The sequence below is a fragment of the Cuculus canorus genome, chromosome 19, assembly GCF_017976375.1.
Source record: "Cuculus canorus isolate bCucCan1 chromosome 19, bCucCan1.pri, whole genome shotgun sequence".
In the NCBI taxonomy this organism is placed as follows: domain Eukaryota; kingdom Metazoa; phylum Chordata; class Aves; order Cuculiformes; family Cuculidae; genus Cuculus; species Cuculus canorus.
Genome location: NC_071419.1, coordinates 9,768,983 through 9,795,297, shown reverse-complemented (window position 1 = coordinate 9,795,297; position 26,315 = coordinate 9,768,983). Strand labels below are relative to the sequence as shown.

General features: G+C 56.7%; 1 protein-coding gene across 2 annotated transcripts; it reads left to right on the top strand.

Annotated features, from left to right (window-relative positions):
• Positions 1 to 483: 483 nt before the first annotated feature.
• On the top strand, positions 484 to 26,315 carry STXBP1 (syntaxin binding protein 1). Of its 2 annotated transcripts, XM_054084196.1 has the most exons (20): positions 484 to 604; positions 13,587 to 13,636; positions 13,785 to 13,866; positions 15,051 to 15,127; positions 15,330 to 15,408; positions 15,744 to 15,847; positions 16,652 to 16,800; positions 17,216 to 17,300; positions 17,493 to 17,623; positions 18,114 to 18,221; positions 18,338 to 18,398; positions 19,118 to 19,183; positions 19,361 to 19,441; positions 19,551 to 19,689; positions 19,900 to 20,009; positions 20,174 to 20,275; positions 21,504 to 21,589; positions 21,913 to 22,067; positions 23,202 to 23,325; positions 24,721 to 26,315. In XM_054084196.1, exons 1-19 carry the CDS (start codon positions 568 to 570, stop codon positions 23,309 to 23,311), a joined length of 1,812 nt encoding a protein of 603 aa, XP_053940171.1. In that variant the 5' UTR covers positions 484 to 567; the 3' UTR covers positions 23,312 to 23,325; positions 24,721 to 26,315. The 2 variants fall into 2 exon arrangements, with proteins under 2 accessions (XP_053940171.1, XP_053940172.1); XM_054084197.1 differs by lacking the exon at positions 23,202 to 23,325 and having other exon boundaries at positions 487 to 604.

The window sequence follows — 26,315 nt, the reverse complement described above, 5'->3', positions numbered from 1 at the left end:
GGGTGATGCCGTGTGCCCGGGGGTGTGTGTTTGTGTGTGATGCTCTGTGCCCGTTGGGGGCAATGCTGGCTGCAAGGGGAGGTGATGCTGGCTACAAAGGGGGGTGATGCTGCATGACCGGGGGGGGGCGATGCTGGCTGCAAGGGGGCGATGCTGTGTGCCCGGGGGAGCGATGCTGGCTGCAAGGGGGTGATGCTGTGTGCCCGGGGGGGGCGATGCCGTGTGCCCGGGGGGGCGATGCTGGCTGCAAGGGGGTGCTGCGTGGCTGGGCGGGCGCTTCGCTGCGGCTCGGGGCGGTGCGGGGCGGTGCGGGGCGGTGCTCAGCGCCTCTCGTCCCTCCCCCCTCTCCTCTCTGCCCCCCCCCTCCCCTCCCCCAGCCCCGCCCAGCCCCGCCGCGGCCGCCCGAGCCCGCTGCCCCCCCCCCCCCCGCCGCGTTCCCAGCCGCTCCGTTCTCTGCTCCCCCCCCAACCCCCCCCAGCTCCGCATCCCTGCGCTCCGCCCGCCTCCCGCAGCCTCTGCCGGGTGCGGGTGTGCCCCCCCCCATTCCGTGTCCCCAACCCCGGCGACATGGCCCCCATCGGACTCAAGGCTGTGGTGGGAGAGAGTAAGAGCACCCCGCGTTTGGGGGGGTTAGGGGTGGGGGGGTGAAAATGACCGGGAGGGGGGGGTTAAAACTAATTTGGGGGTGTGGGTGTAAAACGGAATTGGTGGGGGTAAAGCTGATTGGGGGGGGACACGACTGAATTGGGAGGAAAACTGATTATTGGGGGGGGGATTAAACCGATTGTTTGGGGGGGTAATGCTGATTTTTTTGGGAGGAACTGCTCCCCTTTTCCGCCGGGGGGGGGGGGGGAATGCTGCGGGTGCGCAATAGGGATCCTCAGGGCAGCATCAGCGCTTGGCACTGGGGGGGCGCATGGACCCCGGTGGGCTTGGGGGTGGGGGCGTCAGGGTTTGCTGTTTGCCTCTGTTTTCTATTTATTTCTTTTGGGGAGGGTCTTATTAATTCATTAATTTATTGGTGTTTGGGGGGCGTTGAGGCTGTTGGGATTTGTCTGCAGTGCTGGGTGGAAAAAAAAACACCAGGGGGGTGGGGGGGTAAAGAGGGAAAGGAGAGGCACTTGAGCCCCCCCAGGCTCTGTTTCCTCGCCCCATAGGACCATAATCACCCCCCTCCATCCATCAGGGGGGGCTGAGGCTGTGTGGGGGTGTCTGGAAGGGCACAGGGATGTCTGGCTGTGCCCCCCCCCGGGCTTTGTCTGCCATAAATCCCGGGTTTTGAGGGTTGGGGGAGGTGTTTAATTTTATTTTACACCCACCTTCCTCTCCCAAGACCCCTTCCCGGGTCAGTTTGACACCCTTTTTTGGGGGGGGTCGCGCTATTTTGGGCGTTGGGGAGGGAGGGGAAGGGAAGGGAGCAGCCCCGGGTTTGCTTCCTCCTTCCCCGGCTGTTGCAAGCTGATATTGTCAGCGTTTGTATAGCAAAAAAAAGGCGGGGGGGGGAGGGTGTGTGTGTGTGTATTTCTCCAAACCGGCAGCTCCTTCCCCATATCCCCCCCCCCCAAGCAAAAATTAAAGCGAAAAACTCCGCATTAATAAAAATATATAGAACCAAAATCCGGAGCAGAAGCGGCAGGAACCGGTGGAAACTTCCCCCGGGCTCCCCGCAGCCATGAAAAGCCTTTTTCGTCCCTCCCCCATCCTCTTGCATGATTTATTTCCGTGGCATCGTGGCCAGCTAGGGCTGGTATTTGGGGTTTTTTTTATTATTATTAATTTTTTTTTGGTTTTTAGGGGAGTGTTGGTGTGTAATTTTGGGGGGGTTTGGTGGGGGAGGTTGCCCCGGGGGGGCTCTCTCTGTCAGGCGCTTGTTGTGCAGCCAAACCCTCCCCGCACAGGCTGCAGATGGTGCGGCCGGGGCTGGTGGTGTGATCGGGTGGGTGGTGATGGAGAGGAGGGGGGGGATCCCCCTGGATTGATGTCCCTTGCTTTGTCACTTGCCCTAGGGATTAGGGGAGCTGCACCTTCTTGGGGGGCTGCACCTTCTTGGGGTGCAGGTGCTGCACCTTCTTGGGAGACTGCACCTTCTTGGGGGGCTGCACCTTCTTGGGGTGCAGGTGCTGCACCTTCTTTGGGGGCTACACCTTCTTGGGGCGCAGGCGCTGCACCTTCTTGGGAGGCTGCACCTTCTTGGGGTGCAGGTGCTGCACCTTCTTGGGGGGCTGCACCTTCTTGGGGCGCAGGCGCTGCACCTTCTTGGGAGGCTGCACCTTCTTGGGGTGCAGGTGCTGCGCCTTCTTAGGGGGATGCACCTTCTTGGGGCGCTGCACCTTCTTGGAGTGCAGATACTGCACCATCCCAGGGGGTGCTGCACCGTTCTCGGGGGGCTGCACGTTCTAGGGGGGCTGCACCGTTCTAGGGGGGCTGTGCCATCCCTGGTGGGAGATGCACTATCCAAGGGATCTTCTTGGGGAGCTGCACTGTCCTGGGGTGGGAGGGTTGCACCTTCCTGGGGAGCTGCACTGTCCTGAGGTGAGAGGGTTGCACCTTCTTGGGGAGCTGCACTGTCCTCAGGTTGGAAGGTTGCATCTTCTTGGGGAGCTGCACTGTCCTGGGGTGGGAGGGTTGCGCCTTCTTGTGGAGCTGCACCATCCCTGATGGGGGCTGCACCATCCTGGGGTGCAGGTGCTTCACTGTCCTAGGGGGGCTGCAGCCTCCTAGGGGAGTTGCACCTTCTCGGGGAGGAGGGGGAGCTGCACCATCCTTAGGGGGGCTATACCTTCTTGGGGAGCTGCATCTTCTGGGAGTGCTGCACCATCCTTAGGGGAGCTGCACCTTCTTGGGGAGCTGCACCATCCTGGGGTGTAGGTGTTGCACCGTCCTGAGGGGGGCTGCACCTTTCTTGGGGAGCCTCACCTTTCTTGAGGGGCTGCACCCCCTTGGGGTGCTGCATTGGGGATTTAGAGCCCATCCATCTGCAAAAGGAAAGGGAGAAGGCAGGGAGATGCCCTGTGCCTCTGCTGCAGGATTGGCTTTGGGGGGACTGGTGCTTGTGCTTTGCTGGGGTTTCTTTTTTTGGTCCCCTTACCTGAGGAGGAGGAAGGGGAGAGAGACTGGACCTGCTGCTCCCACACCTCCAGGCAGGGCCCCATCCAGTGCCCTCGCTAAAGAGGGGACAGAGCCCAGCATCCCTGCGTGTCCCTTATTTTCATTCATTGTCTGTGCTGGAAAAAGGTGGGAGAGGTTCATGAAAATCTGGCTCAATCCTTTCCTTCAGGCTCGAGGATCAAACTGCTTTGTTTTTCCTTGAAAAATACCGTTTCAGACTGAAAATGGGAGCTGGGCATCAGAGCTAGAGCAGGGCTATCGGGGGAGCGTGGGTGTCTGGAAGGAGAGAGCAGGGTTTGTGCAGGCAAAATGCTGCAGAGGAGCAAGGGACGAGGCCCTCGCTAGCCCAGCCCTCTCCTCCCACCAGGGTGCTCCTCAGGCTGCCAAGAGAAGGTCCTGGTCTTGGTGGATGGGTTCCTGCCTTGAGGTGCTGTTTTCAGCTGGAGCTGCTCCCCCAGAGTCAGGGAGCCCAGAACTCCCCCCTCCCTGGGCATCAATGCGGCTGAGCACAACATTTCCTCTGCTCTCCCTCGCTGCGCCAGCCTGCTCTCCGGCAGGGATTCCCTGAAGATCCACCTGGAGGAGAAGATGCTTGCTAATAAGGAGCAGGAGGTCCATGGCCGAGCCCTGGGGCTGACCCCGGGGCAGGGTATCTGCTGGGAAAGAGGAGGGAAGGAAGGAAGGATGCTGCCGCGTTGCCATGGCTCGCTCCGCCAGCTTCCCCCCCACCCCCAGAGCTGCATTCTGCCCTGGCTTCCCTCCAGACCCGGATTATTCTTCTGACCAGCTGGTGCCATAACAAGGTGGATTTTGGAGGCCCCTGGAGAGTGGGAAGGAGGGCAAGGTTGCAGGAGTGTTGCAGGAGATAGGCAGAACCAGATTGTCACCCCCAGAGCTGTGGGGTGCGTGCTGGGGGGAGCCTGTCCTGCAGCTCCCTGCAGCATCCAGCAGCAATGGCTGCATCCCGCCAGGACTCACTTTCATCTCACTGGGGTTGGAGCTGAGCGTGCTTGGCCCCGGAGGTGATGCCTGAGGACCAGGTCCTCTTGGTGTGCCTTCTGTTCCCTCTGCAGCCACCTCCCAGGGAACCCTCTGAAGAACCAGTCGCTTTGGTGCTGGTTAGAGAAATCTCACCCAAGCCTGGGAACTGGTCCCACCTTTGAGGACACCCATCCCCAAACCTTCATCTAACCCCCCACCTTGTGGCCATTCCTCCTATGCTCTTTTGCCCCAGGGCCTCCTTGGATCTTCTCAGGGAGCCTGCCCTGAGCTTCCCCGGCACAGCTTGGTCCCTGCTCTCCTGCAACACCCTGCAGTGGAGAGAAGGAGGAGGAGGAGGCTGGATTTACTTCATTGAACCATCTTGCAAGGCGAGACGGGCCGTGCTGCAGGGGTGACACCACCACGGTGGGCTGGTGCAAGACACGTAGCTGGAGCATACGGAGGTGATACCCAGGGCTTTCTTTTGCTAATGTTGCTGTCACGGACAGATGGGAGAAGCAAAGCAGCCCCAGGACAAGGGAGCACCTTGCTCCCTTCCAGAGGCAGCAAGAAAACACCTTTCCTCCAGGACACCAGCTGATCCTCCCACGGAGCATCCTTGCCCATACAGACTCCTACAGAGTGACCTGTGCCTGAGCCACACTGAGGAGCCCCAATCCTGCCTGGCCGAGGTCTGCTGGACCCTCAGCACCCATGCGCGGCACTCACTGCCCTCCCGTGTTCCCATCTGTACCTCTCAAGGGTCCACCCTTGCCTGGCCCACACCGGGATGTGATGACTCAGGGACCAAGGGACATGTGAGCTGCACATGCTGTGCTGCACCTCCAGGACAGGGAGGAGGTGCGGGCAGGGCTGTGGGCTCGCTGCCAGCGCTGGGGCACAGCCGGGGCCCCAGGGACCTACTGCCGGGTTGCTGGTGCGTGACTCACCCAGGCTGCTCGGGACACCTCACCGTTCCTACCACCCCTTGGCTGAGGGCACAGGGAGACTTCGAAGGCCATATGCTGCCCATTGAGGATGTTGAGAGCTCATCTCTGGGCCCAGGGTGCAAGGCTTGAACCAGGTCTCTGCCAAGCAGAGGAGGAAGAGGAGGCAGCGAAGGGTCAGTGGGAATTGTAGAATCATGGGATAGTTTGAATTGGAAGGGACCTTGAAGCCCATCCAGTTCCAACCGCCCTGCCATGGGCAGGGACACCTTCCACTGGATCCACTTGCTCCAAGCCCCATCCAACCTGGCCTTGAACACCTCCAGGGATGGGACAGCCACCAGTTCCCTGGGCAACCTGGGCCAGGGCCTCCCCACCCTCGCAGGAAAACATTTCTTCCCAGGGATGCATCCTTCTCCCTGCCTAGGGGCAGAGCCTCCAGCCCTGCCGTGACCACAGTGTGCTGGCGAAGTGGCTGGGTAAGGAGGGGAGGGTCTCTGCACCCTGTTACCCGTAGGTGGGAGGAGGTCCTAAAGGCAGTCACTTCCAGCCCATCATCCTGTTCCCCTGTCCAGGGAGCTTGATGTATGGGTCCAGGAACAGGCGCTTGGCAAAGCCTCTGCAGGGGCCGTTAGTGTTTGCCATCTTGGGATCCTGTCACCAGTGTCTCTCTCACCTCCAACATTGTCTCCAAGATGGAAAAACTTGCAAGGAATATATGCAACATTCAAGGCTCACCATCAGGCATATTGCAGAGCAGTTTCACTCCCCAAGCTTTGGTCTACATCAGTGGCTGAGAAATACTTGCGTGTTCGTGGCCACAGAAGGTTACCAAGAATGACAAACCTCGCGTTGGCAGGTCCACATCCACCCACCGGTGTTGTCAAGAAGGTTGAAAAAGCCACCATTGTAGAGGACTTAGACTCTTTCCCTTTTGAAAAAGAAGAAGAGTAAGGTTGAGGTCTGATTCCCCTGCACCTCTAGGGGAAAAATATTCCAGGAGAGATTCCTTCCCCCTTCCCACAAAATCAACACATTTAAAAAGAGAATCATTGTCACATGGCTTTTAGTTGCACGCTGAGAAGCAGATGCTGCGTCCACCAACTCAGGAAGGAACTTGGCTCTTGTGTTTTGGAGAGCATGAAAATAGATTAAGATGAAGGTGCATTAATTTGTGGGCTTCCTCATAGCCCAGGTGTGCACACAAACACACGTGTGCTATAGGGGTATTTATGGACCCCATCAGGTGGTTTGACATGGTGCCACCACCGGAGCAGCAAAGACCACTTGGAGTTGGACCAGTTCAGCCACTCATCAGCTTCCCTCCAGCCTGTCCCTCATATCCATGTGGCCACAGGACACCAGCGCAGCCTGGATTCCCACCAAACCAAGCCTGAAGAGCCCCAGTTTCTTGGTGTTTTGCCTCCCTCTTGGTTAAAAGCAAGGAGAACCAGCTCAGAAAGTCGCAGCTGCACACATTGGAGAGTGTGACTTATCCATGGGAGAGGGTCACCTTCACTCTGGGACACTGTGACACCCCGTGCGTGCTGTACTGCTGCAAGGAAAGCTCTTGGCCTTTCTTGGCACTGAAGCACTGCCAACTTTGGCTGCACCAACAGCACCTACAGCATCGCTGCTGGGCGTGGAAGCACCTGGTGGAAGAGGACAATCGTTAGTAAAAGATGATGCCTTCAAAATGGACCTGGTGTGGTCTGTGGCCCATTGATTCCTTTAAAAAAGACCTGGTGTGGTCTGTGGCCCATCAAAGCATTCAAAAAGGACCTGGCGTGGTCTGTGGCCCATCGATGCCTTCAAAAGGGACTTGGCATGGTCTGTTGAGCAGAGCTTCCCTCTCTCAACTCCCAGATCCTTCTGCAGACCCGAGGAAGCTCCAAGGACTGATCCTGCAGTGAAAATCCTTGTGAGGATGGCAGTTAGTGAGAGCAATTCTTGGGTGTGATCATACTTTTCATTTCCCTTTATTTCCTTTTGAGTGTTTATTCCATTTCTAAAGAGTTCCAGACCTCCAGATCTCTGTCCTCTCCTCTCTGGGCTATGCAGGTTTCCTGTGCCTTTGGCTGTCGGGTATAAATATGCACATCCTTCGTGAGAGCAGTGCAAATAGGAAAAGGACGAATTAATCACAGGTTACTACGATTACTGTGACTAATCCTTGAAGCCAGAGCCCCGGCAGCAAAGCAGCGCTGCGCAGTTTCCCCCGAGTAGCAGAAGTACTGCTCAGTGTGGCTTTGACACGTGGCGTGTTCCACCAGCGGCCGTCAGGGAGACGTGCAGTGCCGTTTTGGATGTGAAACTATCAAAGTTCACCTCATCCAGGGTTGGGGAGGAAAGGGTGGAGATGAACCCGGGCAATTCTGCCCATGCAGGACTTATGGCAGCTGGATTGTACCTGGGTTGCACCACTAGCAGGTTCCTACAAGAGGAACGTGTCCTCCAGAAAGGCTGAGGTCTTCCAGATGGGCATCAGAAATAATCCAGTGAGAAAGATAAGTGTTCAGGACATGGACTGCAGGAGGGGAGATGTTAGAGACTTGTTTAGTTCTTTGACATAGTGATCATAGTTCTTTGATTTCAGTCCAGAGACTGAAATCATCCCTAAGATGGCTCTGTAGACTCACTGAAAGACATCAACTAGGTTTTGCCTCCTATAAATGAGGTTATTTTTGATGTCTTGAATGGGGTTGATGACCTCCCTGCCATCCTCTGGTCCATGAAGCCTGTTTTATTTGGGTCTGCTTGGGGATGGTACACTGGCACCTTGAGATCCCTGACTGAGGATGTTCAGAGGTAGATGTGTGCTCCATGACACTCAAGCGTGGTTGTATCTGTGCAACATTCACACTGTCTTAAGCAATTAGTTAATGAACCAGCATAAAAGCAGTTGCCAAGCCAACCCACAGCCAAACATGTTCGTCTTGGAGATGCGGTGTGACGGCTTCTTAAGAGAAGTGGGTCTTGAGCAAACCTCACTGTGAATTTCTGTGGTCTGGCTCTCCAGAGCTGCTTTGGGATTTTGGATCCCGAAACGGAGGACGCATGAGGAGAGTGAAAAGACTGAATTGTGCCTGTGACAGGGAAGAGCCCACAGTTAGGACCACTTGTCTCCTGTAGGACCTTGAGCGGTTCCTGGAGCCTATAGCCCATCTATAAAGCATTTCCATCTTCCCTTACTGCATCAGGCCAAGGTGTGCAGCCTGTGAGATCCTGGGATGTGGCACTGAAGGAGCATTCCTGAGCAGCAGGCCTTCTGGATTGCTCCAGGAGGGAAGGGCTTGATCTTCGCTGCTGGCACAGGCCACGCTTAGTCAGTGCAAGAGCAGAAACATCTCCAGGCTGCAATCCCTCACCCAGCCTGGTGCTCCAAGGTGGGATGGTGGTCAGGACAACATTTTACTGTTTCCACCAACCAGTGGATGTCAGGGCTGCTCAGTAGGTTTCAGAGTTTTTCTGGAGAGGACCGTGGGCTTGGGGCATCCCAAAATGAGTTAATCTCAGCACAGGCTGCGCTTGGTCACAGCTTTGTTGCTGTGGGTACCAGTGATGACAGAGTTGGTTCCTCTTTCCCCAGAAGCAGTTGGAGAACGTGAGGCTAGTTGTTGTTGCCATGAGCAAGGGAGGCAAGGCAGGCCTGGAGAAAGGCTGCCTGGCCAGATTGGTATAAATAACGTGGGCTAAGCCTCTTGGAGTGACAGGTAGGCTCAAGTCCTACTAGGCCACCGTGTCATCAGCTTCTGGCCCTGCTTGAAAATGATGCACTGGGTCATTTCATGCCACACGTCCCCCCAAGAATGAACCTAACTGTGGGTGGTGGGCTGGGGGACGTGGCTGCGATCAAGTATGTCGTCTGCGTGGTTGCAATTCTATGACCATATTACTCAAGAGCGTTGGAGGTCCTCCATTCTCAGATGAGATGTGCTTCCTTGACCATAGGCACTGATGTTGTCTCTGCACTGGAGGGTGGGTCCAGAGCTGTCTGTAACGTCTGTCCTTGGTAGAAATTGTAATTAAAATTCTTCCAGCCTGAAGGAGGCAGATGCAGTGTGGTAGGTCAAGCCAAGCCAAGTGTTGAAGGCACTGGATGAGATATGCGTATGTGTGTTTTTCCCCTGAAACCTGATTTATCTCCAAGACGAACAGCTTGACTCTGAGCGTCACTGACTGACATTACTGGCCAAACCATTTGGGGACATGGGTGGCAACATCTGACCTGCTTATGTGGGGACGTGGCAGGCAGCCAGGGTTGACTTGAGGACCTTGGGGAGTAGCGGAGATGCTGTTTCCTCTGGGAGTCTCTTGGTGATCCTAGAACTTCCTGAGTGCAGGATTTGCTCTAGGTTGCCTTCCCTGGCATTGTTTATGCTGGATAGCTCGTGTGTGGTGGCATCCCTGCTCCTGGTTAGGTGTGCCCTTGCCAGAGAGGATGCTTAGAAATTGCTGTGCTCTGAGGACAGGTCTGGGTATCTTCTCAGCTCTGACCTTGGCCAAGCACCCTATGCCTTGTCCATTACCACATGCTCACCTCCCACTGGCAGCCCCAATGCCGTGGTGAGCAGTGCCCGAGGAGCTCCTCCACTGGTGGGATGCTGTCTGGGAAGGGCAGTACATTGGGCTGAGATGCGGGTGGTGTCACGCAGAGCTGGTGTGACCCGTTAAGAGGTGCCACAATGCTGGGGTGACCCACTAAGAGGTGACACGCTGCTGGTACCCAGCAGCAAACGCAAGATCTTTGTTCAGAGATAACTGAAGACCTCCTCGCTCCTCAGTGAGGTGTGGGCAGTGATCTCCTCCTGCCCAGCTTCCCAGACATAGCAACAGAGACAGCATCCAGACCCTCCTTGGTTGCTGGTAGCCACGTTAGCTAAAACAGCCCAGGGAGCAGCTGTACCCTTGTACATGTGCACCTTTTCACCTCAAAATTCATCTCCCCCTTTCTGTGCCAGCCCTGGGCACACACAGCAATGAGTTTTGCCCTCTTGCTCCACCGAAGAGCCAACAGACGGCTCTTCCCTAACCTGAGGGCTTAATGACTGCTCCAAGGACACCCAGAAGGTGCAGATCACAGCCACATCACCTCCAAATGTGACACTGTAATCTCAGGCTTTTACTCAGGTTTGATTTGGGGTTGTTCAGCCTGGAGAAGAAAAGGCTCCAAGGGGAGACTTTAGAGCAGCTTCCAGTACTGAAAGGGGCTCCAGGAAAGCTGGGGAGGGAGTTTTAATGGGACATGGAGTGGTAGGGTGAGGGGGAATGGCTTTAATTTGGAAGGGGGAAGATTTAGGCTAGACATTAGGAAGAAATTCTTCATGATGAAGGTGGGGAGGCCCTGGCCCAGGTTGCCCAGAGAAGCTGTGGCTGCCCCATCCCTGGAGGTGTTCAAGGCCAGGTTGGATGGGGTTTGGAGCAAGTGCATCGTGGAAGGTGTCCCTGCCCGTGCCAGGGGATTGGAACTGGTTGGGCTTTGAGGTCCCTCCCAATCCAAACCATTCTATAATTCTGTGTTTTGCGTCTGCGTGGGCTTTGGCTGAGCCCTTAGGGCCTCTTTGGCGGATGCTCTGTGCAGCTGCCTCTTTCCTGACCTGATGGGCTCTCGGCTGGCTCTGGTGGATGGTGGAAGAGCAGCCCTTTGGAGGCAGATCTGACCCATGGTCAAGGCAGGAGAGGACATGGGTTTAGGGAGGGGCAGCCCAGGGCAGCTCTGCAGCAGGCTGGGAGCCAGGCTGGGCCCTGATGCTGATGGGACCCACCTCTGCCAGGGGATGGATGCCCTAAACCCACAAAGCTTAGAGCAGTCACCCTCAGAGGTGCCCAGTTTCTGCTCTGGGAGGCCCGTCTTGGTGCCAGGATCAGGTTTGGGTGATGTCAGAGCACTTTTGGCACCGGGAGGTGCACTGCTGAGCAGATGCTCCCCCACCGCCCATATCCAGCTCAACCCTGCACACAGAAAGAGAGAGACGGAGTTCCCACAAAGCCAGGTGCTGAAGGCAAAAAGTGCCCTGCAGGAGCAAGGACAAGCTCAGGGGTGGCTGAGCAATTTGGGGAACCCTTTCCAGGCTCCCCTGCCCTGGGTCCTCATTTCCCTCTTGCTGCAGCAAACACACGGTGCTGGCAGTATCGTGCCAGCCGAGCCATTGGGAGCACTGACACCACCTTCCCCTGGGCCCCAGGATGCTGGTTCCCAGCCTCTTTTCCTTCCTTGCCTTCCCAGCCCTGGAGCGGTATTTTCATCGCAGGGGCAGGATTTCTTTCTGGCTGCCCCTTCCTGGCCGGTATCGCCGCCCAGCACGTGATGCACTGGCACAGACCCTGTGCTTTGCTTCCCCTTATTGGTGGTTGTTGGTGTGGGACGGAAGGCGCGTGCGTGCTGCCTTGTAAACAGCGCTGTAATTCCTGGATCCTTGCTCTGGGGCCGAAGCCAAACGTGAGTAATGAAAGGAGGAGGATGCCAGCGCATCCCTCCTTCCCAGCCCTGCTCTTGCACCAGAAGCAGGACCGAGGGACATGCGAGTCTTGGTGCACTTTTTTTGCTGCATGGATGACCTAGATTCGGCCGTTTCTTCCTAAGATCTACTCTAAACCTCTTCTCTTTTAGTTTAAAACCGTTACCCCTTGTCCTGTTGCCACAGTCCCTGCTAAAAACCTTTTCCCTGTCTTTATCAGCCCCCATTAAGTGTTGGAAGGCCACAATAAGGTCTTCTTGGAGTCTTCTCTTCAAGCTGAACAACCCCAGCTCCCCATGGTCCTTCAGGAGATCCACAACAACAGAAAGGAGTTGCAATCACATCACGCACAGTACAAATTCTCCCCTGCAGCTGAGCTGCAGACAGTTCTTCTGGCCACAGAGCTCCAGGCCTGGGAGCATCCCGGGTAGCACCCAGTGGTGGAGGTGACCTTCCCCACTGGCAGCACCCAGCTTGGATGTTCACAGGTTGCAGACCCAACCCCAACTGTACCAGTCACCTTCCAACCTGTCTCGATGTCCCAGAGATGCCGTGCAGTTCCTTTGCTGATGGAGGGGCTCAAGGGTGTGACCAAGGGCAGGTAGGAGCAGCGGTTCATGGCCAGCATCCTCTAGGCTCCACCGAGGCAGAAGACCTTGGGGAGGAGATGGATGTGTAGTGGTAGGAATGGATGCTTCCAGGTTTTACAGCAGGATGGACAGCCCAGTGATGCTCACAGGCACCTGGTTTATTCCTGCTGGCACTCATCCCAAAGCCCGGTGACACCCTTACTGCCATCTCTCCTCACCTCCACTTTTTGTAATATAGAAACATTTCTTAGCTGGATTTTAATTGGACATTTCCATCCCTGTCCCAGGAACCGGAGGGCTGGAGAAGACCCTCCATGGGGAGAGGACATGGCGTAACTGCTCATGGACACAGACCCTCTCCCCTGGGCTTGGCCAGGCAGTTCACCAGTGTCTCCCTGCTCTGCGAGGGGTCATGGTGCATACATCAGGGCCAAAAGGGGACCTTCAGCGGCTTGGGGGCACCTCAGAGCCCCCAGTGTAGATGTTTAGGTAGAACATGTGTCTGGCAAGTACCTGGTCTGGCAAAACTTGAAACCCCCTTCCTGCAACCCATCCTCAAAAGGTGACATCCCCGTCCCCCTGCCTGGGTCACCTCCTTGTGTGGCTTTGACCTGAACCCCATGGCGAGCAGCCCTGGGGGCTGACCCGGGGCAGAAGTGGGGTGTCTGTGCCTGGGAATATGGGCAGGAGGTACCCTTGGCCCTGAGGGGTCCCTGGGGCGCAGGAGGACCTCTGGGTGCTGCTGTCTTGGCTGGTTGCGTAAGCGCGGCGGCTGCGGGAGACGAAATGGGATTGCAGGGGATTACAAGGAACAGGCTCAGGCCGCTTGATTCTTGTTTCTAAAAGGAGCTCTTAAGCCGCTGTTGTTTCCCCTGCGCTTCGGATTAGGGCTGAGATGCATGGGGTGGCCCCCAGACTTCCCAGGGGGACCCCAGACTTCTCAGAGGGACTCTCTCCCAGCCCGCAGCTCCCCACCGGCGTGGGTTCCATCTGTTAGTGCCAAAACTAACATGAAAACACGTGGATGGGGTTTTGGTGTCCCTGGAACAGATGCTGCTGCTGCCAATGGGCCCTGGGGTGCCTCATGGGGGACTTGTCATGTTCCAGGGGGAATTCGAGTGGTACAGGGGGGACTTGCATGCTCCAAGGGGGATTTGAGGTGCTCTGGGAGGCACTTGGGGTGCTCCAAAGGAGGTTTGGGGGGCTCCAGCGGGGAATGCGGTGCTCCAGTGGGGAATTTGGAGTGCTACAGGGGAGACTTGAGTGCTCCAAGGGGGATTTGGAGTGCTCCAGAGGAGGTTTGGGGTGCTCTGGGGGCATTTGGGGTGCTACAGCAGGGGATTTGGGGTGCTCCAGAGGGGACCTGGGTGCTCCAAGGGTAATTGGGGTGCTCCAGAGGAGGTTTGGGATGCTCCAGGGAGACTTGGGGTGCTCCAGGTGGAATGGGGGTGATCCATGGGGGATTGGGATGCTCACCCTTCCTCAAACTCCCTCTCTTGCAGAGATTATGCATGATGTGATCCGGAAAGTGAAGAAGAAGGGAGAATGGAAGGTGAGTACCAAAGCCTGGAGAGGCCAGAAGAGAAGAAGGAGGAGGGAAGGGGGAGGGTAGGGGCAGGGAGCCTAAAGGTGGGGAAAGAGAGGGGAAGGGCAGTTCCGTGGCTGCCCGCTGTGCCCCAACTCACAGCCCCTCTCCTCAGGTGCTGGTGGTGGACCAGCTCAGCATGCGCATGCTCTCCTCCTGCTGCAAGATGACCGACATCATGACAGAGGGCATCACGAGTGAGTACCACATCCCAGCCACCTCTTGCAAACCTCACTGTAGGAAGGGCAAAACCTCCCTCTGCATCAGGGGACCTGCAAAGGCATCTCCAGGATAGCACAAGCCAATTGAGGTAGTGGTACAGCCCCCAGCCAGCCCTGTCTTTCTTGGGATGGAGTTCTGCTGCCTCCCATCACTCGTGTATGACTGTCTTGGCGCCAGGCTGGTGTTTCACAGCTTCCCTCCTTGGTGTTGAGGCCGGAAGAGCCCAAATACCTCGTCTCTTGGCAATATCTCAGTTCAAGGAGGAGACCAGGTGTTATTTTATGTCAGCCCTGTATATAGTTCCCTGCAGCTCTGTGAAAGGAGAAGGGAACCCCCAGGCTGAGTGTCAGGAGGTGTTTGAGGCACCAAAGGTTTCCCCCCAGTCCGGGTACTGCCAAAGCATCACGCCAAGGTGGTCCTCTGCAGTGGAGGGATGGGAGAAACCCTCCTCCTCCTTTCATTACTCACGTTTGGCTTTGTCCCCGGAGCAGGGATACAGGCAACAGCAGCACGGGAGCACACAGACAATAGAATCACTAGGCTGGAAATGATCTTTGAGGTCATCAAGCCCAACCATACCTGTCCACTACTAAATCATATCCCTAAGCACTTCATCTGCATCGTTTAAACACCTCCAGGGGTGGGGACTCCAACACCTCCGTGCGCAGCCTCTGCCAGGACCTGAGAACTCTTTCAGAGAAGAAGTTTTTCCTAATGTCCAATCTGAACCTGCCCTGGTGCAACTTTGAGGCCATTCCCTCTTGTCCTATCCCCTGTCACTTGGGCAAAGAGATCAACGCCTGCCTCTCTACATCATCTTTCAGGCAGTTGTAGACAGTGATAAGGTCTCCCCTCAGCCTCCTTTTCTCCAGGCTAAACAGCCCAGGTTCCTCTGCTACTCCTCATAAGACTTGTTCTCCAGCCCCTTCACCAGCTTCATTGCTCTTCCAACACATCCCCTGCCCCTCTGGGACCTCTCCAGGCACCCGTGTGTGCAGCCCCCGCAGGGCAGAGTGGGCAGGGGTGAGGGGCAGGGGGGGGTTGGACACAAAGGGGTTGGCAGGGCTGCTCCTGTGCTGCCGTGGGATATCCAACAGCCCCACGTAGCCAAGTGCCCTTACCTGCACCCATCCCACATTCCCTGTTTTCCCCCCACCAGTCGTGGAAGACATCAACAAGCGCCGGGAGCCGCTGCCCAGCCTGGAGGCCGTCTATCTCATCACACCCTCTGAGAAGGTGAATATGTGGGGGCACGGCCTTTGTCTGGGGGGAGGCAGAAGGGTGGCATCTTGGCTCCAGCGAGGCCTGCGGTGTCACCGGGGCGGTGGAGCAGGGGTGCAGAGCCTGCCCCGTGCCAGGAGGGCAGACCCTGGGTGACCCTGCTGAGATGCCCACAGTGGCATCCTGACCAGCCCAGCTCATCCCTTCTCTCTTGCAGTCCATCCACTCCCTCATCAATGACTTCAAGGATCCCCCCACCTCCAAATACAGAGCTGCGCACGTCTTCTTCACCGACTGTGAGTACCAGGGGGTCCCCATTGCCACCCCATTGCCCGGGCACCCCAGAGGCCCAGCTCCATGCTGACACCTCTCAGGCAGGAAGAGGAGGAGAAGGAGCGAACGGTGGGGTGGCAGCCCCATCCTGCCCATGGCGTTGGGCAGCTGCAAATACAAAGGGGTGTTTTCCATCATCTGCTCCCAAAGGGGTGGCTGGATCCCTGCCCCCAGCCCTGCTCCAAGAAAGAAACGGAGGGGAGGGAAGGTCCATGTCATTAAAACACTTGGAAGCAAGCACCTGCAGGGATGGAGGGATGCTTGGATGCTGAGCAGTGCCCTCCTCCTCCCCTTGCAGCCTGCCCTGACGCCCTCTTCAACGAACTGGTGAAATCCCGCGCTGCCAAGGTCATCAAAACCCTGACAGAGATCAACATTGCCTTCCTTCCCTCCGAGTCCCAGGTGAGGCTGGGGTGGGGGCCAGGGTGACGGGGCAGCTGTGGGATGCTCGGGGTCCTTCTCTACCCTGTCAGGGTTTGTGTAACAGCCTCACACCCTTCTCCCCCAGCGGGCTCCTCAGCTCCTGCTCTGCTCTTCCTCCCTGTCTCGTTCGATTATGTCTGAGGGCTGATCTGCCGCGGGGGACTTAGCGGGTGCTGCGCCTTGGCCCTCTGCCGGCAGCGGCATTGGCCTGCTCTGTGCCCCCCCCAGCACAGCCCCCAAGCCAAGGGCGCTGGTGAACTGGCCCACCCCGTCTGCCCCTGCTCAGGACATGGGGACAGGGAGGGACAGATGGCACCAGATCGGCTTGGTGCCATTAACCCTTCATGCTGCAGCATTCCTGGGGAGAAAAAACAGGTGGGAGAGGTACTCTTGGCATCCTCACGCACAGCCAAATTGGCTTCTGGTCTTTGCTGGTGGCATGGCCAAGGAGTGGCGTGTCCTCAGTCATCCCCAGGTCCCTCATTCCCTGCCTGAGAGCAGCTGACTGCTGTGGGCAGGGGTTCTCCTGCCTCCTCTGCTCACCCTGGGTAGGCACCACGGTGCAGAGCTGGAGAAGGCGTTAGCGTCCAGAGCTGGCAGCCGAAAGCCCAAGGGATGCCCTGACATCACTGAGCTCCAGCTGCTCAGTGCTAGGCTTGACTTTTGTCTGGAGTTGAAGCTGGTTTCCAAACCCACCATAGTGTCCTGCATGACTGCTATCCTCCAAACACCCCCCACAGTGGGATCATCCTACTCTAACCTCTCTCCCGTTGCACCTCCTAGGTTTACTCCCTGGATTCGGCCGATTCCTTCCAAAGCTTTTACAGCCCCCACAAGGCCCAGATGAAGAACCCGATCCTGGAGCGCCTGGCGGAGCAGATTGCCACGCTGTGTGCCACGCTGAAGGAGTACCCGGCCGTGCGGTACAGAGGGTAAGGGCGGCGTAGTCGGCACTCCCAGGGATCTGCCCTCTCCTCCAGCAGTGCGGTGGAGCTGGAGCGATGCCGAGCACAGGGAACGGATGCCGTGTCTGGTGCTAGTGAGGGCGTAGGGATGAAGGAGATGATGGGATGTGACACCAGGGCTGACATCCATGCTTAGTGTAAAAACAGGCTCAGGCTTGAAGGTGCTTGGATAGTGGTGGGGGTTGGGATCCTAAAATCCAAGTGGCACCAAGGCAAAGCGGAGCATCCCAAGGAGAGGTGGCGATGGGCAACAAAACCTGCTCAGGTCCCGCTTCTGCCATGAGCCAAGGACGTTGCACAGGGACACCAGCAGCTGCTCTCCATTCCATGCTGGCGCGAGCCAGCTGCCGTGGGGAACTGACCTCTCTTCCTGCCTCCCCAGGGATTACAAGGACAATGCCATGCTGGCACAGCTCATCCAGGACAAGCTGGACGCCTACAAGGCTGATGACCCCACCATGGGCGAGGTGAGCAGGGACAGTGCTGGCAGCCCTGTGGGAGGATACTCGAGTGATGCTTCCCTCCTGCAGTCCCACTTGAGCTCTGCCACCTCGCAAACCCCAAGCAGAGATCCCAAAACAGCCCTGGCTTCTCCTGAGTACCTGTGGGGCTGGAGAAGCTCCCAGCTCCACAGCTGATGGCTCCCTCCGGCACTTCAGGGTCCAGACAAGGCTCGCTCCCAGCTCCTCATCCTGGACCGTGGCTTCGATCCTGCTTCCCCGGTGCTGCATGAGCTGACTTTCCAGGCAATGAGCTATGACCTGCTGCCCATCGAGAATGACGTCTACAAGTGAGTGCGGTGCTGCCATCCCCATGACCCTCATGGGCCCCCGGAGTGCAGCCCTTGAGCAGGAGGTGGAAGCTCAGCTGTGAATTCTGAACCTCAGCATCTCTCCATGCATCACAAGTCATGGCTGGGACAAATCATTCCTGCCTGCAGCCTGAGATGCGTTTGTCCCTGCCCATGGGAGGGGGTTGGAACTGGATATTGTTTAAGGTCACTTCCAACCCAAACCATTCTATGATTCTGTGGGGAGGATTGATGCAAAAAGGGCTTTTCTCACCTTCCACCCTGCCCCTTCCCAGCATTTAGCAGTTGAAGGGGTACAAGATGGCAAGATGTGAAACCAAGTTGAAATAACTTCACCCTCCTGGTGGCAGAGCCAAGAAGAGCCCCCGAGACCCCCCCATCTCCTCCCACTTCCCTAGAGCCCAGGTAGCAAGGGGACCACGTGCCTCCAGCCCCATCCCTGCTGTGACATTTTCTGCTCTCTTCTCAGGTATGAGACGAGCGGCATTGGCGAAGCCCGGATTAAGGAGGTTCTCCTGGATGAGGATGATGACCTGTGGGTCACCTTGCGCCACAAACACATCGCCGAGGTGTCCCAGTGAGTGTCCCTGCGGGTGGTTTGCCAGCTGGGTGGGACAGTGGCTCAGCATTGCCACCCACCCTGCTGCTAGGGGCCACTCCCCACTGATGGCTGCACCCTCCTCCTCTCCCCAGGGAGGTGACCCGGTCCCTGAAGGAGTTTTCTTCAAGCAAGAGGATGAACACAGGCGATAAGGTGACCCAACTGCATCCAAGCAGGGAATGGGCCTATGTGGGCTCGGCCATGGGCTGGCATGTGGTGGGAGTCTCCCTGGGACACCTGATGGGGACTTCCGCAAAGGCCAAGGGTTCCCACATTCCTCATGAAGGCAGATTTCAAGGCGAGGTTGGATGTGGCCTTGAGCAGCTTGGTCCGGTATCTCTGCCCATGGTAGGGGGGTGGAACTGAATTGGGCTTTGAGGTCCCTTCCAAACCAAACCATTCTAAGATTGTGTGAGATGACTGTGGCATGCTGACCCTGTGCCTGGCTGTGGGGAAACAGGGAACCTTGGGAGAGCAGCGTGCCATGAGAGTGGGTTTGCCCACAGCACCTCCTGCAGTGCCTCTGTCACTGGCTGGTTCCCCTCCCAAACCCCTGAGTTGGTGCCAGTGAGGGGACCCTGGTGGAAACAGGATGTAAAAGAAGTTGAAAGCATCATCTCAGCTTCAGCCAAGCGCACCGCGGTCCCAAAGGAAGGTCCTGTGGGGATTTTTCACTGTGGCAGAATTGCAGACCACCCCCTTCCTGCCCCTCAGCTGCAGCTGAGGAGACCTGGCAATGCCATGCAGGTGTCACCAAGCCCCCAGCTCACCTGGGGACAGAAGCTCTTGGCAGGGTCATCCCTGCCCTCCTCGTGGTCCCAGCCCAGCCCTAAGTCCCCAAGGGTGAATGACCATGTCCCCTTCCCTCACAGACCACCATGAGAGATCTGTCCCAGATGCTGAAGAAGATGCCGCAGTACCAGAAGGAGCTCAGCAAGGTACGAGAATGGGGGAAACGGTTTGTGCAGAGCGTCTGGCTCTGAGCTCAACCGGGGAGCAGGCGGTGGCAGCTCTTTTCCGAAGGGTCCCTGGCCACGGGCAGGGACGTGGTGGCATGGGGACCTTCAGTTATTGCCAGCACTGCAAGCGTGACTGCACCGCTCGTGTCTCCCCAGTACTCGACCCACCTGCACCTTGCTGAGGACTGCATGAAGCACTACCAGGGCACGGTGGACAAGCTCTGCAGAGTTGAACAGGTACTGGCTCCCCCAGCCCTGCATCTGGGGCACCCGTGGGGCTGGCGGCTCCTTCCCCACAGTGCCGAGCCATGGGTTGAGGGCTCATGAGCGTGTGCGTTCTCTGCAGGACCTGGCCATGGGCACTGATGCTGAGGGCGAGAAGATCAAGGACCCCATGAGGGCCATAGTCCCCATCCTGCTGGATGGGAACGTCAGCACCTATGACAAGATCCGTATCATCTTGCTCTACATCTTCCTGAAGAATGGTGAGGAGGACACCTGGGCAGGGGTGGGCAAGACATGCAGGCAGCTCCAGGTGGCACACAGCTCAGGGTTTGGCCAGGATAAGCCAGATGGAAAAGCTTAGCCCTGTCTCCCCAACCACCACCAAGCCAGGTGTCCTAAGGTGACAAGGAGCTGTGTCCCCAACGTGAGGCATTTCTCAGGTGGCCACCACATCTCCATTGCATTTCCAGGTATTACCGAGGAGAACCTGAACAAGCTGATCCAACACGCTCAGATCCCGGCAGAGGACAGCGAGATCATCACCAACATGGCCCACCTCGGGGTGCCCATCATCACAGACGTGAGTGTCCACCTCCTCCTCAGGAGGACCGTGGCTCCCATGGACCATAGCAGATATGGGAACTGCGTACTCCCTGGGATGCCCCCAGCACCGCTCCGGGCTGGCCCCACTCCCACTGCTGGATCCTCCCTGTCTCAGGATGTCCCTGTGCTCTTTCTGCCCAGTCCACCCTGCGCCGCCGGAGCAAGCCGGAGCGGAAGGAGCGGATCAGCGAGCAGACCTACCAGCTCTCCCGATGGACCCCTGTAGTTAAGGACATCATGGAGGTAAGCCAACAGGGACAGGGATGAGGGATGGAGCAGGGACCTCAGCACCACCTGGGATGGGATCTGCAGAGAGCTGGGTGCTTCTAGCTCAAGTTCTTCTGCCTCTCCCCATCGTGTGCCCTCCAGGCTGCTCGCTGCCTGCAGTTGCAACAAGGTTGAGATGTTCTGGGAGGTTCTCCTGGCCTCTTGGTGCACACCAACCCCAGGTGGGCTGCGCAGCCCCAGCCAGGCTTGCTCAGCATCCTCACAATCCAAAACGCAATAGCAAACTGGTTGCTCTTTGGGCTGCGTGGCCCCACCACAGCATTCCCGTGTCCCAGCCAAGCCAGGGATGAGCAGGGTGCCGTTCACCCATGCTGGTACCTGCAGGAGCCACCCCGTGAGCTCCGCACTTGGGTAGCACCGAGTAGAACCGCAAAGTGATTTTCTCCAGGCACTGCCTTCCTCCCAACCAGCTACTTCCCGGCCATCCTTTGAACTGGAGCAGTTTCCAGGGTTTTGCCTGGAGCCAGAGCTATCCCAGGCACTCTGATGTGGACATTTTCCAACTGCAGACAGGCAGACAGACTCTGGAGCTACATTTTGGGGAGAGGGACATCCCTGCAGCTTAATTCTATCAATGCTCCATGGCACTGATGACAAGAGGAGCCTCAGCCCCTCCCTTTCTGAAAGGAGACATAACGCCAGCCCTTGTCTCCTCCACCATGCAAACCCTCGCAGGGTGGCTTTGGCACCCCCAAACCTCAGCTCCAGGACCAGAGAGAACTGCACAGGGCAACAATATCTCACCACCACCTCACAGGGGGCATTAACCCCCTCCACTGAGGACATAAGAGCAGGTCCCCTTCCCCGGCGGGGGGGGTGTCACAGCTGTGCAGCCTCCAGCTCAGCTCTTGCCCTGAGCTTCTCAGAAGAAGATTGTGCCTTCTCCTCCGCTTGTCCCCCACCACAAACACCCCCAAGGTCAGGGCAAGCCTCACCCCTTCTCCCGTACTGCAGCCCCCCTGCGCTGCCGTGCCCCGCAGCAGCAGGGCACCACCCTCCTCCAAAATTCACCCTATTACTGAACACAGACAAATTGGTCCAAAAAGTTAGGCTATGCAAATAATATGCAAATGAATCCTGACCCAGCTGGACCACCTCTCCTGGGCACAACCCTGTAGAGGGGGTGCTGGGGCCAGGTGCCTTGGCTCCTGGCTGACCCTGGCGCGGGGTTCTCTGCCTGTAGGATGCCATCGATGACAAGCTGGACACCAAGCACTACCCGTACATCTCCACCCGCTCCTCTGCCTCCTTCAGCACCACTGCCGTCAGGTGGGTCCCCTCTTCCTCACCCTCCTCCTGTCCCTCTGCACATGCATCCCTGTCAGCATCCATCCTGCACCTGCCCGGAGGGGCCGTATCCATCAGTAGCTGTGAGCTGCTCTGCTGTCACTCAGGCATCCTCTGCCTCAGTTTCCCTACTGTAGCAAGCAGCACTCATGGCTGGAAAGCCAGACTTCAGCAGCAATTTGGCAGCTGGTTAATCTGTGATAATATAATAGTTAAGATGTGTTAAGATAATAGTTAAGATGTCAATTCAATGTGTGGTTTGTTGCCTCCTGCCCATCTTTCATCCCTCTCCTCTCCCTGTCCAGTGCCCGCTATGGCCACTGGCACAAGAACAAGGCCCCTGGTGAGTACCGAAGCGGCCCCCGCCTCATCATCTTCATCCTGGGCGGTGTCAGCATGAACGAGATGCGCTGCGCCTACGAGGTGACGCAAGCCAGCGGCAAGTGGGAAGTGCTAATAGGTGAGTGGGACCAGACTCCGTGACCCTCGCGCTGGCTGCTCATCCCACGCTCCCTCCACCATCCCGCAGGTTCCCAGTTCCAGGTGATTGCAGCAGCAGGAGCTCTGTGGCAAGGTCTTCTTCTGCTGTCTTGTGTCACCGCTGTGTGTCCCCTTCCCCAGGGACAGAATACGCCTCTCCACCTGTGCCTGGTTTTGCTCCCATTTTTCCTCTCCCCAACTGGTTTGGATCAAGCAGGGCTGGGTGAAAGGGAGTGGGGGCTTGCAGCTTGAATTGCTCGCGTTGCACACTCATCCTCAGGGTCGTTACAGGGAGAAAAAATAAAATGAAGAGGTGTGCAGCACCGCACACCAGCCATGACATGCACTGTGCATGCAACAGGAGAGGCATTTTCCTGTTGCAAACGCATCAGGACATTCATTGTGTACTCAGTCTCAGCACTCCGATTGTCCTCTCAACGGAGCACTGGGTGTGGAGGACAGTGTAGAAACCCTGCCAGATGTTAGCAAGGAGCTTTTAGGTCCCCTAAAACTCCCCCCAGGAAAGCACAGCTGGATACACACCTTGTAGGGTAGGGGCAGAAGCCCCTCACCATCTCATCTGGTCCCTGGATTCTTGCCTGGGTCACCTAGTCAAGCATCTTGCAGGCATCTTATCTTAGATTAGACATGAACAAATTCTTCATGATGAGGGTGGGGAGGCCCTGGCCCAGGTTGCCCAGGGAAGTGGTGGCTGCCCCATCCCTGGAGGTGTTCAAGGTCAGGCTGGATGGGGTTTTTGAGCATCTTGATCCAGTGGGAGGTGTCCCTGCCCATGGCAGGGGCTGGAACTGGATGGGCTTTTAGGTCCCTTCCAACCCAAACCATTCTATGACTCTATGTGCTCCTTGTATTCCTGGGGGAGCATCAGTCCCCTCTCCATCATCTCCCACAGCCCTTGGCCATGACCCCCCTCCAGTGGACCCACCACTAGCTCCATCCTGCCTCTCGCCCATCTCATCCCGCGTCTCTCCGGGGACCATCCCCTGCATGCGCCTACGATGCTCCGGGTGGCAACCGCGTCCTTCCTCACCCTGAAAAATGGTGGGGGAGAGAGTTTTGGCGCAGCCGTCAGCCCCGCTCTGTTCTCCCGCAGGTTCTACTCACATTCTCACTCCCACCAAATTTCTCATGGACCTGAGGCACCCCGACTTCAGGGACTCTACTAGGGTATCATTTGAGGATCAGGCTCCAGCAATGGAGTGAGCCAAAGAAACCAAGTAAAGGCAGCTCACAAATGAAAAAGAAACTCTTCCACCCTGAAGGGTTTTCTTTGATTCTTCCATTCCTTCTTTCTTTAATTATTGTTTTGGGTTTCGTTTCCGTTTGGTTCTCTGATAAGAAAATGCTTGCAGTTCCTCTTACCAGGTGAAAAAGCATCCAGCGCCGCTCCATCATCCCTCTGCCATGTCTCTCGGCTGGACCTGGCCGGCTCCTTCATGCCATGAGTTCCCCCTTGCCGGGGTCGGAGGGGCGGCGGGTTGGGATCCTTCTGGCCTGGCAGAGGGGTGCAGTGCCCGGGGAGAGCGGGCAGCAGCGGGCACGCAAGATGGAGCCCCCTCCTCCCCAGTGATGAAGGCTGGGTGCTGCCATGACCCCTTCAGCTCCAGGGCTGAAATCCTGAATCAATGGGAAGTTGCCCAGAGCAGTGGTGGCTGCCCCATCCCTGGAGGTGTTCCAGGCCAGGTTGGATGGGGCTTGGAGCAACCTGATCCAGTGGGAGGTGTCCCTGCCCATGGCAGGGGAGTGGAATTGGATGGGCTTTGAGGTCCCTTCCAACCCAAACCATTCAGTGATGAGAAAGCTCAGGTTTGCTCTTGCAGCGTTTGGTGCTCGTGGCCCTGCGGGACCCTCCTGATGTTGCAGAATCACAGAATCACAAGGTTGGAAAGGACCCATTGGATCATCGAGTCCAACCATTCCTAACACTCCCTAAACCATGCAGACCCCATTCAGGGCTGTAGATGCCGGTGGTTTTGCTGGTGGGACCCATCGTGGCATCCCACCAGTGCCGCGTGTTGGTCCAGAGCCAGAGGGGCTGCAAGGGCAGCACGGCAGCGTGGAGGGCAGGGGTTGGGCTGCGGGCAGCATGGCTGGGAGCTGCCACTGGCGCTGGGGAACCACTGAGGTAGAACCCAGCTCTCAGAGCAAGGGGCAGCAGAAGGCCTTTTTCTTCCTCCTCTCCCACCCATTCCCCTCCCAACTGCCGCTTTGACCAAAGGATGCTCAGTGCGGGCAGGAGAAGAGCCTGGGGAGGCCTCCAGAAGGTCCTTCCCTGCCAGGCTGCTGCCCACCGTGTGCACTCTGTGGGCTTTCTGAGTCCAGGAGCAGCCCCACCGTCCACAATGCCACTGCACGGGCACTTCTCGTCCCCCTCGCCGCATCCTGCCCAGCTCCATACATCTTCATTTCTTGTTTTCCGTTCCTTTCCCGTTATCTTCACCCCACAATCGCCATGGATGGACATTTTCTTGCAAGCATTTGGGCACGTGGGGCAGTTGCCACCAGGTAAAGCCGCGCTGGGGGGGACTGGGGACAGTGGGGCCGGTGACCGGGATGCAACAAGGGATCCCAAAGCCATCACTGATGCCTTCTCCCTTACTCTGCCCCCGCAGGGTCCACACACATCCTCACCCCACAGAAACTGCTGGACACGCTGAAGAAACTCAATAAAACAGAGGAAGAAAGCAGCAGTTAAAAGGAAACGCCTCCACCGACTCGATGCCGAATTCACCTTCCCCACCGGGTGCTCAGCCCGGGGTGCGATCCTGCACCCAACCCAGCTTTCTCTCTTGTTCTTGTGTTGAGTCCCCCTCCTTTCCCGCTGCCTTCCCCATCTCATTTTATCCACAGGGAGGGGACAAGAGCCCGAAAAAAAATGTATTGAAACCTGATGCATTGTGTTTAAAAGAGGAAAAGATAAAAAAATCTCTATATTTGTAGCTGCAGCGCTCAAAAGATGCCAGGAGCTCCCCGCTGAGTAACCCATCTGCCCATTGCTAGTGAATGATGGTGACAAAAAACAAAAGAAAAAGCCCTTTTTCTGCAAGTTGTGCTCCTCGCTGGGGTCCCGTGTGGGTGGACGGACAGACAGACGCCCTATCATAACTCCAGCGGGCTGGGCTCAGCTCCCAGCCGGGGGCTCCCCATAGCCTGCTCCTTCCCTTTAGGGGCGGTGGGTGCTCCCACCAGATGTGCACGCCAACATCTGGCACGGGGATTGAGGGGAGGAGTCTGAAGGTGCATCTGGAATGCTTCACGCTGTTGCAATTTCCATGTGAAAAGGGACCAAAACGGTCAAAACCTGGAGCTGGAGTCTGTTTGCTCGCATGGCTGCTCTCCTCCTCTGCTGCAGCCCAGCCTCCCCCTTCTCCAGGTATTCCTTAAAATGCATATATATATATATAAAAAAACAAAGAAAAATACAAATTCAATTTATATATATATATATTTTTCCATCCATCCCTACGGGAGCTTGGCCCCCGTGCCTGGCTCCGCTCGTGTCGTCCCATGGTGAAGCGTTTCTGAGCGTGCCGTCACCCCGAGACCCCCCCCCCAACCCCTTTCCAGACTCTGTGTATATTAATGACTGTGTCTCGTGACGTTCTTACAAGCTTGGTGTATAGTGGTTTACCCCAAACCTCTGATTTTAGTTGTATTTTTTTTATTTGACGCCCAAGGATTGCCCCCCTCCCTCCCTGCCGTTAGATGCACTGCAATATTTTTGGGGTCCATCGTTTTGTTCTCCCCCCCCCCGAAGGCTGTGACCCCCTTTTCCTTCCCCAAAATCTCTCTTTCTTGCCTCGTTGGTGGTTTGCCCCTATTCCCTCCCCACCTGTTCCTTGCCCATAAAGTTAAATATATATTTTTAGGGCAAAGGCTGTATGATTGCACTGATATTTTTTGGTTCCTCCTTGGTCCTCCCGCCCCGTTTGAGTTCCTTCTCGGTTTAGCAATGCAAATGCTTCAGGATCTTGTATGTTGGACATTATTATTTTTTTTTTCTGTTACAGTTATTTATATAAAAAATAATTTATCAAAAAGGAAAACTTTAAAAAAAAAAATAGTCTGTCTTGGAACTTGTTTACCTTGAAATTACTGGAATCTAAATGTTTGAAAGTGTTGAAGCACAAACATGTATCATCTCTGTATATCTGTTCTTCTGTACTAAAGCACTCGAGTGACTAAATAAAAGCGATCTCCATCCCTA